The sequence below is a fragment of the Leopardus geoffroyi genome, chromosome D2, assembly GCF_018350155.1.
Source record: "Leopardus geoffroyi isolate Oge1 chromosome D2, O.geoffroyi_Oge1_pat1.0, whole genome shotgun sequence".
Lineage (NCBI taxonomy): Eukaryota > Metazoa > Chordata > Mammalia > Carnivora > Felidae > Leopardus > Leopardus geoffroyi.
This window is the reverse complement of record NC_059334.1, coordinates 68,409,378-68,427,454: the sequence shown is the minus strand read 5'-3', so window position 1 is coordinate 68,427,454 and position 18,077 is coordinate 68,409,378. Positions and strand designations below refer to the sequence as shown.

The following is an 18,077-nucleotide window of genomic DNA, read 5'->3' as shown; positions in this document are numbered from 1 at the left end:
AAAGCTCTCCCATGGATTTAAGCATGCAGCCAGAATTGGGAATCGCCGATGTATTTTATTTTAACAGAATATGAAGCCATGTTTAAAAAATCTTTTAGGTGAAGGCAGACCTTTTCTTAGGCAAAATAAAAAGCAGATATTTAAGAAAAATTTGTTTCTAGTCACACAACTATAAATAAAAAGCCACATAAAATACTAAATTAAGTCATAAAACCAATTTAATTGAAGCTATAAAAAAAGAGGCAATATAATTGATAAAATAATTAGCAAAGAATATTTAGCATGTTTCAAAAGATTTAAAACGGGAGCAGGACACTTTACAAAAAGTTGTGTGGGAAATAAAATTCTTAAACTATAAGTAGAAATGTAACATTACAGAGTATCTTATAAAATACAAGGACAGAAATATAAAAGGGCTGTATATGCTCTAAATCTGAAAACTATTAATAGTGACTAGATATTTAGGTTTAAATGTACAGTTCCTGGGAATCAGAATCATATTACTATACACATCTTCCAAACCAGTAGGCAATATTTTCCAATTAACCATGAGTAGTATCATCTTCTACAAAGTCTTTGGCCATCTCTGCTGTGATCACATCAATATGACTAACCTGAAGAATAAATGTTAAAAACAAAGTCTGTTAAATCTTCAAGACAAAATCAATGTTCTCACTGTATAGAGTAATATTTAAAACACATGGCTTATCACCTATAAATTTTACAAATCTAGACAAATGATTCTAAAACACTGACGGTAAGACTTTTTATAATGGTGTTTGTTCAGTACATTAGTTTATAAAATATTCTTCATTTTAATACTCTGAAGATCCAGGTAAGTACTAAGTACTATTGAGCCACATTTTTTCAGTTTTTATTAATTTGGTATTTCAAAGAATCTTGAGGCTGAAGAGATCAAGAAGAGCTACATGGGCAAAATATAACGGAGTGTATCTAACTGTAAAAAGCTGTGCACTAAATAGACAAGACAGGAAGATACTGTCTCTTAATGCCAATGAAAATAAAATCAATGCAATGAATGCTATAAAACTAATTACTAAACTTCGCAGGCATTTGAAGGAAAAGCTTTTTCTTTACAAACTCATTGTAAGAGAAGCAACAACCTTCTAGGTTTTCTTTCATGATTTAAGTAACATAAAACAAGAATTTGACAAATATGAACTTAAATTTCACGTAAAAAACAAATTTACCTTATTTCTAAACTTTACACCATAGAATTTGTCAGCTGACTCAAGCAGTTCAGGCCTAAAAGTAGTTGTAATAAATTGTGCATGTACGGCAAGTTCCATAATCATATCTGTAAAAAAGAAATAGTAACTTAATAAAACCCTTTTCTCAGTAGATCTGAACATTTAAATATTATTTGATTTTATTTTACGAAAGAGAGAGAGAGAGAGAGAGAGAGGGAGGGAGGGAGGGAGGGAGGGAAAGGGTAGGAGCACATGCGTAAGGGGGGAAGGGGGGGCAGAGGGAGAGAATCCCAAACAGGCTCTATGCTCAGTGTTGATCTTGATGCTTGGATCATGACCTGAACCAAAATCAAGAGTTGGATGCTCAATCCACTAAGCCATCCAGGTGGCCTTAAGCAGATCTGAACATTTAAAAAACAACTATCTTTACTCTTTACCTAAAATCCAAAATAGCCTGTGATTTTATTTTTCATGCATACATCTGCAAACATTACCAACTTAATCTTTTAAATTAGGGGTAAATCTTTAGTCCACAAACTTACAGAATATGAAGTAGCAGCTACTTACCAACACAGTATTAAAAACATCAGAGCAAAACAAGCTTTCTCACAAAAAAAGAACAACCAGGGCACCTGCGTGGCTCAGTCCGTTGGGTATCTGACTTTGGCTCAGGTCGTGATCTCGTGGCTTGTGAGTTTAAGCCCGGAGACGGGCTCTGTGATGACAGCTCGGAGCCTGGAGCCTGCTTTGGATTCTGTCTCACTCTCTCTGCCCCTCCCCTGCTCATGCACTGTCTCTAAGATGAACAACAATAACAACAACAACAACAACAAAAGAACAACCTTCCCCTGCTGCCCACTTCTCCAAAGAGGTTTTGAGTTTACTAAAGATTAAATTTAGGTTTTTAAAATACAGAATCAACACTTTATGCCAGGGGCTATTCAAACATTAAGAAAAGCAAGTTTTAATATAAGAGACTTCTGTGTAAAGTTTAACTGAAGTTAGGATTTTCAACAGACTCCAAGAAACACGTTGGCTTTTCACAAAACTAAGCTTTGTAAAGTAGTCTAAAACTAAATTTTTAAAAACTTTTAAAAGAAATTTTATTTACTGAATATATATCCTGTCTAGTCCCAAGTATGTTAGGCAACAAGAAGTCACAATCAAAAGAGGGAAGCTATCATTGTTAAGTTCTCGTCCAGTATAACGCAAAATTACCTGACACAGCCTTTCTGTGCTGGGCATCCAGAGCCTGGTCAATCTCATCAAACAGGTAAAAAGGAGCTGGGTCACATTTCTGAATGGCAAAAATCAGAGCAAGAGCTACCAAGGATTTCTGTCCACCAGAAAGCTGTTGCATTTCTCTCATTTCGCCTTGTTTTCCTGTAAATGATACCTAAAAAAAACCATTTAATTAGTAACCAAAAGGGGTAAAATCATAATCACCTCCTAAAATTAAGTCACATACAACAATGCACCAATTTAATCTATAAAACATTGTACAAATCCCACTATGGTGGTACTGAGGGAAACTGGATATAAAGGTTTGTTACCCTAATTCCAACTCCAGTGAACTGGTCGACTGAGGGGACACTGCTTTGTGACCCAGAACCCCTCTCACTTTCACCACTTCCTTCTCCTTCATCCTGAGACTGACTGCCCTCCACGTCTCCTTTCTTCATCACCAAAGTAGCTTTGCCACCAGGTACCAACTTCTGGAATACTTCACTGAAGTTCTTAGATACCTTAAAATGAAGGGATGAATAAGTGTCAATTCAAATATAAATTTTGCTTAGGTGGAACTGCACATATTATTTCTTAAAGCAAAGACAAATATTTAAAAACAATCATAAATACTGTTTAATCTTAAAAACAAGAGTAACAAACTAAATTCTTTTAAGAGCTGTGCAGGATATTCTAGTTACTGTGTTAGAAAACTGTATGCGGGGATTCGTTCACGTGTATTAGATCCACCTATCAGTGGAAAAAAAAACCTTTAAAACCTTTGCAAACTGAATAATAAACTAAAAGCTGAAGTTTTTGTCTTGTGTACATATTAATTACAAAATAGAAACATACCTGTTTGAAAGTTAACTGAATAGCTTCATATTTTCGAAGTTCAAGTACATTCATCAGTTCCATGATTGATTTGTATCCCCTATCCAATTCTTCTTGTCGTTTTATTAACTTTTCTTTTTGCTCAGAGAAATTTACAAACTGATCTAAAGCTTTTTTGTTAACATGGCTGTACTTCTTCAATTCTGTGTTGCACTGTTCAAGTTTTCGAAACAGCTATTAAGAGGAAAAATGTATAAATAAATCCACATGCAGAGAAATCTGCAACAAGACTTCACATTTAAAACCAAGAAGATTTACCTGTTTGAGGCTCAGCGTCTGGTACTTTTCAAATGCTTCCTGGGGAAGTGATCCAAGTTCACGAATTTTCTTCATGCACTCTTCTTTCTTCTTCAGCAGCATGCCTTGTCGATTTGTCATCTTTTCCAGTTCCTTAGTATCATGATTGATAGCATCCATGTGTTCTTTTTCCATATTTTTCCAGCGTTCCATACTCTTCTGAAGCTCCTTAATTCCAGCTTCTGTTTTATCAATGGAATTGTCCAAATCTAAAATGGGGGAAAAAAACAAATTAGACCATAATACCTATTTTAAAGCTAGACTGTTATTTAACCAAAGATTTTAATGGCCAAATTTATCAAAATAAGTAGATTTTAGTTTTTCATAATGTTTGTTTAAATTTTACTTTGTAAATCTATGAAACACTTAATTCAGGATAAAATAGGAGTATACATTAGTCACTCAAGTATATTATTTCACATTATTGAATGTTTATGTTTATAAAAAACTAAAAAAATAATTTTCTTCTCAGCAAGTAGGTGATAAGAAACTAGTTCGGCTACTTCACACTTCTGGCAATAAAATTATTAATTACAGTCTCTCATAAAATTGTCACAAACATTTTCCAACAAAACAGAGATTATGATTTATAACCAACCCACTAAATTCCATCCACTATAAATTATTTATGCTGATGGAAAACAGAAAAAATATTAGTATATGCTTTTGCCTATTTGGGTATTTCATTGTGTAGTAAACAATTTTATCAAATAATCTAAATTTAACAAACTACCAAAAAATTTAATTTTTTAAAATGTTTATTTATTTTGAGAAAGAGCATGTAAGCAGGGAGGGGCAGAGAGAGAGAGGAAGAGAGAGAATCTGAAGCAGGCTATGTGCTGTCAGTGCAGAGCCCAACAAGGGGCTCAAACTCATGAACCATGAGATCATGACCTGAGCTGAAATCAAGAGCTGGATGCTTAACCAGCTGAACCACCCAGGCACCCCCCCAAAAATCTTTCTACTAAATAAAAATTCACCTTCTGATCGTGCCATAGTATCTTTTACTCTTTTATTGATTGCTTCAAGTTCTGAAGTTGTAGCAGTGAGAACAGTACCCCCTTCTGTCTCTCTCAGTTCATTAAGTTCCTGTAACATAAAAGGAACTTAAAACCATCAAACCACAAAATATGAATTCTGTTAGTTTCAAAATGTTATGACTTCAACAGTTTCTGATAGCGGTTATGTTGAATAAACATTCAAGAGAACTAGAAAGTACACTCTGTATAACTACAAATATTTACAGTATCCATTAAAAGGGGGAAAAAAGTAATATAATTAGAAAATTTCTCAGCATGGGACTACTACTGAGAAAACATTAATAACTTAACATTTACTGATCACCTAGAATGTGCCAGGATAATCATACACAACAGGCATTACTGTTATGCTTATTTTTCACGAGAGGAAACTGAGGCTTAGTAATATTAAAGTACTTGCTTGCACAAGATCATACATTAGATGGCAGTGCTAGAACTCCAACCCAGGGTAGGGGGGTCTTTCTGTCCCCAAAGCACATGCTCTCAATCAGAGCCACTTGTGTGTCAGTACTTTCAAAAGGTTACAGTCATCAAAGAACCCTCAAAAAAGAATATACCTGTTCCACTTGGTCCAAGCGTTTTCTCAAATTCTCATTCAGGTATGTCTCCACTCGAGTAATAATACCTTCTAATTTAATTCTTTCATTCAGCAACTGCCTGTTTTCCTAGAAAAAAAAAGTATTATTTGTCTACATAGGAATTCACATTTCCCACACAGGAATGCTGTTTATTTGCTGTCCTCTCCATTACTTGTGTTCAAATGAGCTGCAATCGAGTTTTACATCCTTCTAAAAAGCCCTATATTTTCTTCATTTTTCTCTCTTATCTATTCAGAATACTAAGTTTGTGTGCTTGGTTCTTTTTAAAGATTTTATTTTTAAGTTATCTTTATACCTAACATGGAGCTTGAACTCACAACTCCAAGATCAAGAGTTATATGCTCTACTGACTGAGCCACCCAGGCACCCCAGCTTTGTTCTTTTTATAAGACATCTGCAAAAAATACTTTACCTACTTTTCATTTTTTGGACTTAGTGTTTACATCTCCATATTCAAAAATCAAATGCTATTAAAATGTTTAATCAAAACAATATTATTACATGTGTAAAAGTGGTCACATCAATAAAGACAGCAAAACTAACAAGTAAATCTTACTAATAATAAATGTACATTAAATAAGATGGAAAAAAATGAAGATTTCCTGCATAATCCTAACATATCCAGAATGCTTCAGAAAAACCTATTTACTCTTATGGATATTAGAAGTCCAAGTCTCACATACCTATTTTCTCAAGGTTCCTTTTTTTACAATCCCTTAGTAGCAAGAAACTTTTCACAATAGCCAATTATTAATTAAAATTTCGTCAGTTGTACTTGCCTGCTGAAGTTGACGAATTTCATCATTGAGTGCATCTACTCTCTTCTGATCTTCCAGACTAAGTTGAGAAAGCAAGTCTGTTCCTAGTTCTGCTTTCAATGATTCTCTGGTGGACTCCATAGCATGCAAACTTGCCTCCAAACTTTGTAAGCTACGTTGCTATGTGACAGATCATACATTTATTAATAATGGTATTAGTCTGTATTACTTACAATAGTGAAAAACTGAGAACAATCTATATTTGATGTTAAAGTGAACTAAGTCATATCAACTCAAGTAACTATTAGGTATCCATTAAATTTGAATAGAACTAAATAGCAGTAAGAAAAATATTTATGATACAATACTATCAGGGTATGTGGAATAAATCATATTCCATGACCAAATTGTATAAAAATCTTCTTGAATATTAATAAGAACAAAAAGAAAAGACTGCTAGAATGTGTTAGGGTGGTACAGTTGGAAAAATTTTTTAAAAAACTGTTTAGTACTATTGATCATCTGAGCAGTTTTTGTCAAAACTGCTACAAGTTTCTGAGACATACATATTATCACTTGTAATTCAACAGTAATAGTTTAGTTTCTACCCTGTTTTAATATAATCTGGATAAAATGCAACCACTTCATTTTAATATTCAACTTCATAAGCAGTGCTTAATAGACAAAAATGATTACTGACAGGACAACCAATATAACACGTGGTCCACCCCAATTCTAAATAATTAAATCTGTAGTGAATGGGACATACTTACGAACCTTTGGCATAAAGGTTTTCTCTGACTGCTGCCTCTTCTCTTTGAGCATCTTCATTTCTGATAATATGCTATCTCGAGATGCTTTAAATTTCCTTTGCTGGGTCTCTATCTGCTGCATTTGGTTCATCAACTGATCAATTTCATTATTAATCCATATACAAGGCTAAGGAAAATGCGCTCTAAAAACATCTCTTAAAAACACTGTGTATCCCCTTCCTTTTCTTTACCTCCAAATAAAAGTTATTTCCTCAGATTTATGGACCATAACAATGCTGAATTAAATACTACACCAAACGTGTTTAATCATAAAGAAGCTTAAAACATTTCACCCCACCATTTCTCTCTCAAAATAACTTAGGTTTTCCTTAAAGTTACATATAAAATATATATATAAATACATACAAATTTATATATAATTTTACTTACATAATGTTTACAAATTTTATATATTACATATATGTATTTTATATATATTTCATATATATATTATATATATTACATATATACAATAAATATATAAATTCTTGGGAAATCCGAGGAGAATCTAAATATTATCTTTTACATCTTTCATTCAAAAAATATTTACTGTGTCATCTATTATGTTTAAATCACCACATAAGGTAGTTATGTATGAAGAGGAGGCCTTGCCCAATGTAGACAAATAATACCACCTCACTGGATTATTAAATACAGAAGGTAGTGGATGTATGCTGTCAATATCCTCCTTTCTTGGGGCGCCTGGGTGGCGCAGTCGGTTAAGCGTCCGACTTCAGCCAGGTCACGATCTTGCGGTCCGTGAGTTCGAGCCCCGCGTCGGGCTCTGGGCTGATGGCTCAGAGCCTGGAGCCTGTTTCCGATTCTGTGTCTCCCTCTCTCTCTGCCCCTCCCCCGTTCATGCTCTGTCTCTCTCTATCCCAAAAATAAATAAAAAAAAAAAAGAAAGTTGAAAAAAAAAAGAAAAAAAAAATATCCTCCTTTCTTAGTGTTTCCCCATGTTTTCTTTGTGCCAACATCTTACCAAATTTGGGCAGTTCTAAAGATGCTCTACAGACCTTTGCAGAGTCCAGACTAACATGTTTATTTACCTTTTTCTCTGTGCTGCTGCTTGCACTGATGACACAGAAGCTATAAAATCACTTAAAAAAACTGCCAGTTTCATTGAAGAATTATCCCAATGATTCACTCACTCAGTAAAAATGATTGTTCTTGATGCTAGAATACCTATATATATATTTTTAAGTAATCTCTGCACTCAATGTGGGTCTTGAACTCATGACCCAGAGATGAAGAGTTGGATGCTTTACTGACTGAGCAAGCCAGACACCCATCAAGTACCTATGTTTTTTAAATTGTGTGACATAATGTGAAGTACATATTGAGCGCTTTTGCCTTACACCAAAGTAGCATGGTTATCTTAAGAAAATGCACAAGTACAACGCTCCTGCTGTGAGCTAAACTACCCACTCGTTATGGAACACCAGCTTTATTTAAAAGAACGGAGAATACTGTTTACTAAGACTTGGACTTTGACAGCCGTTTCCTCCACTAATACTACATCTGTATCAAATGACTCTGAAGTAGTAAAATCGAATGCACATTTTCAACCCCTATATTTAACTTCTTTGCAGTATAATGGTATTACTGATGCCCCCAACCCTTCTTCCTTGAAGCAATAACCTGGTTTTCCTTCTACAATTCTGATTGATCTTCTTCAGTTTCCTCTGTCCCCTTAAATTTTAGTGTACCTCAGGTTCTTTGCTCTCATAAACAGACTCACTGCTATTACCTATTTAATAGCTAATCAAAGAATCAATGTTAAAATAGTTTTTTCCCCGTCTTCAGGAGTTAATAAGTTTTGACAAACAAGCTTCTATGCTTAAAGAAAAGCCAAATATGAAGAATATTTTTCTCACTGTATGTATGTAAGAAAACACACCTAACATGCAAAAGATTATATATTCTAACCCAAACACAGTTCTCCATAGCAACACAGGACAAAAAGATATTTTCAATATTTCTGCGAAGGTTTTCATTGAGCTTTGCTTCAAGCTCACCTAGTTCTTCTTCTGCTTTTCTAACATCTTTCTGCAATTCAAGTCTAGATTTCCTTGTGTCATAATAACCTCCAGTGAGAGCACCCCGATGACTAACTTGGTCACCTACAAACAAAGCATAAGAAAGGTAGATATTCTGTATAACAACTTCTTTATTCAATGATAAATTGATTTATAATCAAACAACTATTCTAAAGCTTTGTTTATTTAATGAGAATTAGAAGGGATTTAAGTCAGCCTGAAAAACTTTTCCTTTCCAACTGTTAAAATCTTTGTTTAAAAAATGTGCCTTCTAGGGGCACCTGGGTGGCTCAGTTGGTTAAGCATCTGACTTCAGCTCAGGTCATTATCTATAGGCAGTTCAAGGATGTAGGCCCTGTCTCCGGTTCTGGGCTGACAGCTCAGAGCCTTGGGCCTGCTTCTAATTCTGTGTCTCCTTCTCTCTCTGCCCTTCCCCCACTCATGCTGTTTTTCTCTCTCTCTCTCAAAAATAAACATTAAAAAAAAAAAAAAGTGTGCCTTTTAGATGAGTCTGAACATCTGCCAGAAAGGAAAGAAGCGCTAATAAAAACTAATGGGGACATGTCAACAGGACACAGGACTTGGGAGCTTGGAATTCCCACTGGCCATATTTGGGAAAATTTGAACATCAAACAATAATGGCAATGCAGTAACACAATAAAAAAAAAAAGTCACGAATCACAGTGCTACTTAAAAAATAAAAAAAAAAGGGAAGGGGTTCTTCTTTACAGAAGAGTGACAGTTAGTAAATACAGCAACCTTGACAGAATTTAAGAATACCCATTTGGAATCCCCCGGTGTATTAACTGAGTCAGGCAAGGGCTAGCAAAGGAAGCTAAACCATTGGAAAAAAAGTTGTCAAGGAACCTGATATTCATGTTTTCTTAAAGGATAGTCCCTTATGTCACTTACTAATTATGAAGAAGAAATGGTACCTTTATAACTCAGAGATTGCTACTGGTCAAACTTAGCATGATTAACAGTGGGACATTGTGTGATGTAAGAAGTATACACCTTGAATGTTTAAATTGAATCTAATGATGAGGAAGCAAAAGACAAATCCAGAAAATGGAAGATTCTATGAAAAAGTCAATTTCCTGAGGGTATGAGAGAACAGGAGGAGCTGTCCTATATTGAAAGAATCCAAACAGAAGACATTCCATGCATCCTTGATTAGATCCTGGACAGAAAAATATTTTGGGACAACTGGGGAAAATTTTACTGTAGATACTTTTAAGATGATATTATTGGGTTAATGTTAAATTTCTTAGGTGTAACAGTTACGATACCTGTGGTTATTAAGGAGAATATCCTTGCTCTTAGAAGATACACATACTTAACTTCAGAAATAAAGTATCATAACTGTATTTATTTTAAAACTTATTCTCAGAGGTAGTTCAAAACGAAAAAAATTGTCTATAGAGATAAAGCGGGGGGGGGGGTTACTTTCTTTCATTAACATATAAATTATAAAGAGAAGGAAAAAAATTAAAAAATGAAGACAGGTAAACTTATACACCAGAGGTTCGTAACCTAGACCCTAGACTTCATGGATAAAATTCAGGAAATCCATGACTTGGTAGGAAAAAAAATTTACTTCTTTATTTTTATACTAACTTCAAAATGAAATTTACCAATTCCCTCTGTAACAAGAACTATAGTGCTAGTATCAGTACTTGTAACTTTGTTACCAGGAGAAATAACAGCTATTTTCTATATAACAGCTATAAGATTATACTTGCTGGAAATCTCAAAATATTGTTTACATGTATCAGTACTTCAAAATTATATTAGATTCACTCACTGCTAAATCTTGTTTTTGAATACCTTCAAGAATAAATTACTATGTCATATTTGAAAAAAATACTGTGATTACCATGCCAATACAGTTTCTTTAGTGATCCAAAGTATTTTATGCACTTAAAAGCATTTTGAGAAAGGGTTCACAGACTTTACTCAAGAGCCAAAGAAGTCCACAGTGCAAAAAAGGTTAAGAATCCTTAATATAGACCAAATGATTATACTTAAGACAGACATCAACTAAATAAAATTGTGGAACCTGTTTGGACTCTGACTTAAACCAACTATCTAAAAATGACAAAGGCACATGAATTTTGAAATACTTAAAACTAAAACTGAATTTATTTGTTCAAAGCCAAGAATTACTATTACAAACCTTCCAGGGTAATGCAGTCCATAGTGAAAGCACGTGCTAGCTGGGTTGAAACTTCCATGCTACGACAAATAAGTGTTTTCCCAAACACGTGTTTGAAAGCTTTGTCAAATCTGGGATTGTACCTCAGTTTACTTATCATAGGAATAGCATCCTAAAAATGAATATTTTGGTCAGCAAAAAGATCACAACACAGTTAATTAAAACATGCTAACAGAATTATGAATTACATCTTTATGAAATACAAAGAAACATAAATGCCTATTTCAAAACTATTTTTACTCTGAAGAAGTTAGAAAAATCATTCTACTGAAATATCTGGGAAACTGCATTCATGTACAGATTTTCAAGATCAGGGCATAGTGACAAAGAATTTAGTGGTTCCACAGTCAGTGGCACAAGTTCAAATCCTAGTTCTGACACTCACTAGATGTATACTTTGGACAAGCTGCTTAACTTCTCCATTTAATAGTTATTTCACCTACAAAACTGTGATAATAGTACCTTCTTAAGTTGTTAAGACCAGACAAACTAATAATATGTAAAACACACAGGACAGCATCTGTCACATAGAAAGGCCAAATAAATGTAAACTAATAGTATTTCCTCAAAATGTTTTCATTATATATATGTCTTAGATATTCAGAAAAATATTTTTTCATATAAAATTTTCTTTTACACTCTTCTAAACTGTTAGAAAAACTTATAATTTTCACATTAGGAAATATATCCTATACACAGAACAATGCAACAAATATGTTAAGCTTAAATCAATAATTATAAAGAGAACACACACCAATATAGCTACCATGGAAAACAAGAAATAAAACACCGTGGACACTTAGTAGTGTGGACCCTTTAAGAGAAGAAAAAAGAAGAAAAAGCTGGATCCTTTAAGTAGATTATAAGATTCTCACTGTTCCACCTAAGTTGTTATCATTCTCATAGACTTTCAGCTTTAACCTTAGAGGATAGAACCGTTGCGAATACATCAACATTCCGAAACCAAATACCCTCAAAGCAATTACATTTTTTTTTAAGAATTCTATCTGAGGAATATTTTTAATCCATTTATAAATGTATACTAGCAAGTAACAAAAGCAACATTATGCTTTCAGGTCCTATCATCTTGGTAGACATTTTTATTTTATTTATAAGTCATTTAAAAAGCATATTCAGAAAACTTAGAATATATTCACTTCAAACGATAGTTCCTCAGGAGTTTGTTCTTAATTTTGTCACCTGGGATACTCTCTCAAAGTATCCTGTGCTTATGTATTTTAACATTTTACACATTTGCAATGATTTGTTTCATGTCTTGGCTGTGACCTGTCTCCCTTCCCATCCCTATGCTATATGGGAAGAAACCATGCTTATCTCACAGATCAGTGAATCCTAATGCACTGTGCCCGTGCACTAGCATGGACTAACCGTGAGAAAAAATGACTTATTGAAAGGTAGACCTTCACACACACCAACTCACATTGGTCTCAGGATAGGCAGTATCCCTGACATCTAACTTGTTAAGAGGCAGAAAAGTGACCTCTCCAGGAAGATTCATTTTATTGAACTCCATCAAAATCTTCGTGCTGACTTCATCCGAATCAACAATGTGATAAAATAACCTTATAGGTAAACAAAACAAAACACATTTGTATTGCTAGACTTTAAAGTGCTATAAACATTTAAGCAAACAACTCAGTTTTTTTCTATGCAACCCAATTTGAACTGGGGTAGGGTGGGAGGGAAACTACTTAGAAAATTCCAATGGGGGTAGGGAGAGAACTACAATTAGGAACACTTAACGCCTACATCTTTAACCAGAAAGTTAAATAAGCAACTAGGATAAAAGGCAATGGGAGATATATTGTACTAAAACTCCAAAAAACTTTTTATTCTTATTCCTTCTTTCCTTTAAAAATTCAAAATACCAAACAAAAACCTCACCTGTTGCCCGCAGTGACTTCCACGCATGTGTAGAAAGCAGGCTCACATTCGAAGTTATTCATCACAATGCCGTGATAGCCATTTTGAACATGCTGGTTTATTCCTTTCCTACGAAAGTGGTCCAGTACTTTGTTTATGCTGTCTATTCCATTTAAAATAGCCTATTAAATTGTCAGAGGTAAAAATTTTGTAAATAATGCTGCCAACGGCACCCCTCTGGTAAGAAATAAACCCATTACTCTACACGTTAAAAAATATTCCAGAGATTAAACTGAACACCCTCCCCAACAATACCTCACCCCTTTGAAAAATGCCAACTACACGAAATACTTTTATATTATGGGTTCTAGTCTATGATACTAATATTAAAAATAGGCTCTTCATCTAAACATCAAAAGTGCTAGAATTAATAGTATGGGTGGTAGTAACGCTGCTTAAACAAGGCCCATCATTTCAAATTTATAGGACAAGTGATTTGCACTCTTATTTACTACCTGGAACCAATGACTTACAGCTTGAAAACTAATATTCTTGTGTAATAACTGGCTCATTGTAAAGTGAAGTAATGAAAAGAACCTGCCCACCTTTCCTGTTGCTGCTCTAAGAAGTTGCTGTTTCTTTTCAAGATCTTCTCTTTTAGCAGCAAGCGCTTGCTGTTCTGCATTCTCCTCTCTCCACAAATAACTGATCAATAAAAATTAGACTGTCTTTAATTATAAAAGCATTAAGAATAGGCACCAACAGTATATAATTGAGAATAAAATACTGAAAAAAAATTCAAACTTGAATAGTTCATTTATAACTTTTTTTTAGATTTTAAGTAATCTCTATACCCAACATGGGGTTTGAACTCACAACCCCGAGATTGAGTCACATGCTCCACCAACTGAACCAGCCAAGGGCTGCTAGTTCATTTATGACTTAACGACCATTTAACACCCACTAACTTGCATTACTCAAAAAAATTAAGGCATATTTTAGTCTATACTAACTTTCTTTCACTTTGTAATTCATCTTTCTTATTTTTTACTTCATAGTATTTTCTGTCCAGTTCTTCTACTCGAGCTTTGACTTCATTAAGATCCTGATCCAGTTTCTATGGAAATAAAAATAATTCAAATTTAAAAACCAATTTCATGCAAACTAATCCACAGCAACAGCAAGATCAGTTATTGTTGCTAGGGGATAACACAGGAGAGAGGAATGGGAGACATTTTGGGGTGATGAACAGACTTGTTATCTTAATTGTCGTGATGATTTCATAGATGTAAACACATCAAAACTTATCAAGTGGTACATTTTAAACACATGCAATTTATTGTATGCCAACTGTACCTTAATGAAGTTGTTAAAAAATCCAACTCTATTTTTTTAAAAATGTGTTTAGACAAGTGCACATCACATCAAGAGAAAACATAAACCACAGAATGAATTACTCTATAAAATACTGCTAAAATAAACTTGCTCACTAATGATCTAAACCTTTCTACTTGCATAGTATACACCGCAGAATTTCAGAAGAAAAAATACATTCACAAATTCTCAAAATACCGCAGTCAATACTTTTCACACCACTCCCTCTACACATATACAATAGAACACAAGAGTTAGGATTATACTAAGAAGCAAAAAGTTATTCTACATAATGCAATCAGCACTATAATATTATCTCTATCCAGTATAAAGGTCAGGCTTCATCAGTAGAAGGAGTGGCTGAAATACTGGAAAATAATGAAGTTCAAGCTTGAGAAAGAATGAATAAAAACTGAAAAATCTTCGCTCATCACCAGGCTGTTTCAAAAAAGGATTTGTTGAGGTTGTTTCCATGAACTCAAGAATAATACATTTTCTTCATTCCAAGAAAGGACATGTAGCTATCACAGCTAAAAACTATACTAATCAATTTCCAAATAACTAACTACTGGGATCAACTTGTGCTTTCCATTCCCTCCATAAAGTATCCTGACACTGGAATTTTGAGCCTAGGAGATATTTTCTATTACCCCTGATCACTTTTCTACCAGTTATTTGAAGTTTGTTTATTTATTTTGAGATAATGTGCATGTAAGCAGGGGAGGGGCAGAGACAGAGAGGAAGAGAGAGAATCCCAGGCAGGTTCTACACTCTCAGCACAGAGCCCGAAGTGGGGCTCAATCTCACAAATCCATGAATCCAGAGATCATGAGCTGAAATCAAGAGTCGGACGCTCAACCTATTGAGCCTCCAGGGGCCCCACTACCAGTAATTTATGATTACAGAACCAGCTGTGTTTGCTCCCACTATGTTTTCATCTTGATGTTTATGCTGTGATTAAATATTAAACTGAGAATATGAAGACAAAGGAAAGAGCTGTTTCTTTAAAAACCTCATTCAGTTTTGGATATACTTAAAGATGACTCCCTAAAAACTGAATTAAATGGGGAAATTAACTCTAAAAGACCAGGGTAAATAACCATATAACACATAAATGCATGTATTAACGTGTAATATAGTAGAATACATTGCAGAAATATAGCAGAAATAAGACTAGGGAACTGATCCACATTAAAAAAGAGAACAGAAACATGACATCTAAACGTAATGTATGATCCTAGACTTAACCCTGAATTCTGTTCTCATCCAACTTTAAGGAGAACTATATTTACATGTGTGGCTCATAACAAAAAAGTCCCTGGCAACTCCAATCACTACTCATACTCAAACACTGTGGACTCTACATCAAAAGACTGGTACGTACTCTGGTGGGGCGTGTTGATAATGGGAGAAGCTACTCATGTGTGGGGCAGAAGGTACATGGTAAATCTCTGTACCTTCCTCTCAGTTTTGCTGTGAACCCAAAAATGCTCTAAGAAAGTAGTCTTAAAAAAAGAAAGATTGGAAAAAAAAAAGATTAGTACATGAGCATACATTTGCCTGTTTAAACAAAATACTTAAGATATATATAAATATACGTATGTTTACATGTGCATAAATATATGTATTACTCATAAAATATAAATATACATATGTATTAAAATTTTATGCATTTATGGCTTTTCTGAAAAATCAAAAACCAATTGGGTGCAGATCTCATGGGTAAGAGGGTTCTTCTGTGTATGTACATATATACCTACCTCACCCTACACTTACTTGTCCTAAACACTCCCTTCTCATCACTTCTATCACCCTCAAGTTATCTATATATAGCCACACATAACACTTACCTAAGCATTTTCTCCCTTTCTCATTTTGAATGTCAGATCTTTTTTACTCTAGAAATGGTTTTATCTTCTACTTCAATTTTTAAGGAAATACTAAGTAAATATGTAAATAATGTTTAATTCATTTAGAAAATGTTGTAAAATCACCATTACTTTAACAAAAAATATATTCTGTAGTAATTTTTTTTTTTTTTTTCAACGTTTATTTATTTTTGGGACAGAGAGAGACAGAGCATGAATGGGGGAGGGGCAGAGAGAGAGGGAGACACAGAATCGGAAACAGGCTCCAGGCTCTGAGCCATCAGCTCAGAGCCTGACCCAGGCGCCCCTGTAGTAATTTTTAAATTGAAAGAGAACCGTGAAAGAATATAAAAATGGAAAAAAAAATTTAAATAAGTTACTCTGAAGTTGCATTTTAGACTTACCATGTTAAAATTAAGAGTAGTTCAGGTACATTCTACCAATTTATAAAAATATATTTTAAAATACACTCAATCTACATGAATACTCACGGATATGGAAAAAAAAACTTCCTTGAAAAGGAAAATTACCATATAAATATTAATTCATATGTATAAATATTGTTATATGTATAAATGTTAAAAAGTGCTGGTCTTTTTTTTTTTAATGTTTATTTTTGAGATAGAGACAGAATGTGAGAGGGGGAGGGCAGAGAGACAGGGACACACTATCGGGGCAGATTCCAGGCTCTGAGCTGTCAGCACAGAGCTGCATGTGGGGCTTGAACTCAGGAGCTGAGAGATTATGCCCTGAGCCAAAGTCAGATGCTCAACCAACTGAGCCACCCAGGCGCCCCTGTGCTGGTCTTTTCTAAGTACCTGTGTCTTGTATATTTTAAGAATAGCAATGTAAACTGTTTGAAAATAAAACTTAACTAGATGAAACTGTACACGTTTAGGTCTTCTGAAAGATTGTCACAAAGCAGCTATAAAAGTTCTTACATTGTATTGCTCCAGGTTTTTCTCTTTATTTGCCTCAGTGTCTTCCAGATCCTTATGGATAGCAGCAATCTGTCTTTTCTTGTCATTAATAGCCTGATCTAACGACTTGAGTTCCTTTTTAATCCATTTATCCCTTTCTTCTTTTGATGTAAACTGGCTTCCTCGACCTTGCTTTGCATAAAGATCTGTTCTTTCCTGGGTAGCTTGGGCCAATCTATATAAGACAGAAGAAAAGAATGATTAAAAAGTAAAATAGGAAATAAGCAAGTTTAACTGCAATCGATATGTCAAGAATACAGAGACAATAACCATTTTTTTAAATTCTATAAAAAAAATATAAAAAGGAACTGGTATCTAATAGAGCTCCTCGAACTAGTACTATATAATATACATTTTATTTTGAAAAGTCACAGTTAAAGGTGAAATAGCCCATATCCTAAGGATTTCAGGCAGACAATGTATTTACTCCAGGTCTGAGTTAGTCACTAAATCTAGAGACAGTTCTAAAAGCCTATCTCAGGAATTTTAAAAAATGCTCCAACTATATGTAACTATATAAACACTTCCAACTCCTTACAATAAGACACTATCCAAGGTTAAGAGGCAAGGGGAAAAAAAGGTTAAAGGCAAGAGAAAGACAAAGAAAACATTTAAAACAAGTAGAATACAAATGTCTAGATTACATACAATCCTACCAAACGGCAGGGGGGTGTGGGGATCAGAAAAAAATGGGAAAAAGAAATAAATAATTCAACAAAATATAGGTGGCATAAAAACATACTAATGCCCTAAACCATGAAATGAGCAAAAGCTGGCATGTCCAACCTACAGCTAGATATGAAAATGTCTAGCTACTAAAACAACAGTGAAAAAAGGAAATAGGATGAAACATAGAATAAAATGTTGAGTGGGTAGAAAAAC

General features: G+C 34.1%; 1 protein-coding gene across 4 annotated transcripts in view; it reads right to left on the bottom strand.

Annotated features, from left to right (window-relative positions):
- Nucleotides 1-203: 203 nt before the first annotated feature.
- The window catches only part of SMC3 (structural maintenance of chromosomes 3), a 37,996-nt gene continuing 20,122 nt past the window's right edge, over nt 204-18,077 (bottom strand). For all 4 annotated transcript variants that reach the window (XM_045438872.1, XM_045438871.1, XM_045438873.1 and 1 more), the window contains 17 exons: nt 17,157-17,370; nt 13,987-14,090; nt 13,579-13,678; nt 12,995-13,155; nt 12,531-12,672; nt 11,051-11,201; nt 8,806-8,958; nt 6,801-6,952; nt 6,045-6,203; nt 5,224-5,331; nt 4,607-4,715; nt 3,588-3,835; nt 3,291-3,503; nt 2,765-2,956; nt 2,430-2,607; nt 1,212-1,318; nt 204-614 (listed from right to left, as the gene is read on the bottom strand). In XM_045438872.1, the coding sequence (XP_045294828.1) occupies nt 543-614; nt 1,212-1,318; nt 2,430-2,607; nt 2,765-2,956; nt 3,291-3,503; nt 3,588-3,835; nt 4,607-4,715; nt 5,224-5,331; nt 6,045-6,203; nt 6,801-6,952; nt 8,806-8,958; nt 11,051-11,201; nt 12,531-12,672; nt 12,995-13,155; nt 13,579-13,678; nt 13,987-14,090; nt 17,157-17,370 (2,563 nt within the window). In that variant the 3' untranslated portion in view covers nt 204-542. The remainder of the gene's footprint in view (nt 615-1,211; nt 1,319-2,429; nt 2,608-2,764; nt 2,957-3,290; nt 3,504-3,587; nt 3,836-4,606; nt 4,716-5,223; nt 5,332-6,044; nt 6,204-6,800; nt 6,953-8,805; nt 8,959-11,050; nt 11,202-12,530; nt 12,673-12,994; nt 13,156-13,578; nt 13,679-13,986; nt 14,091-17,156; nt 17,371-18,077) is intronic.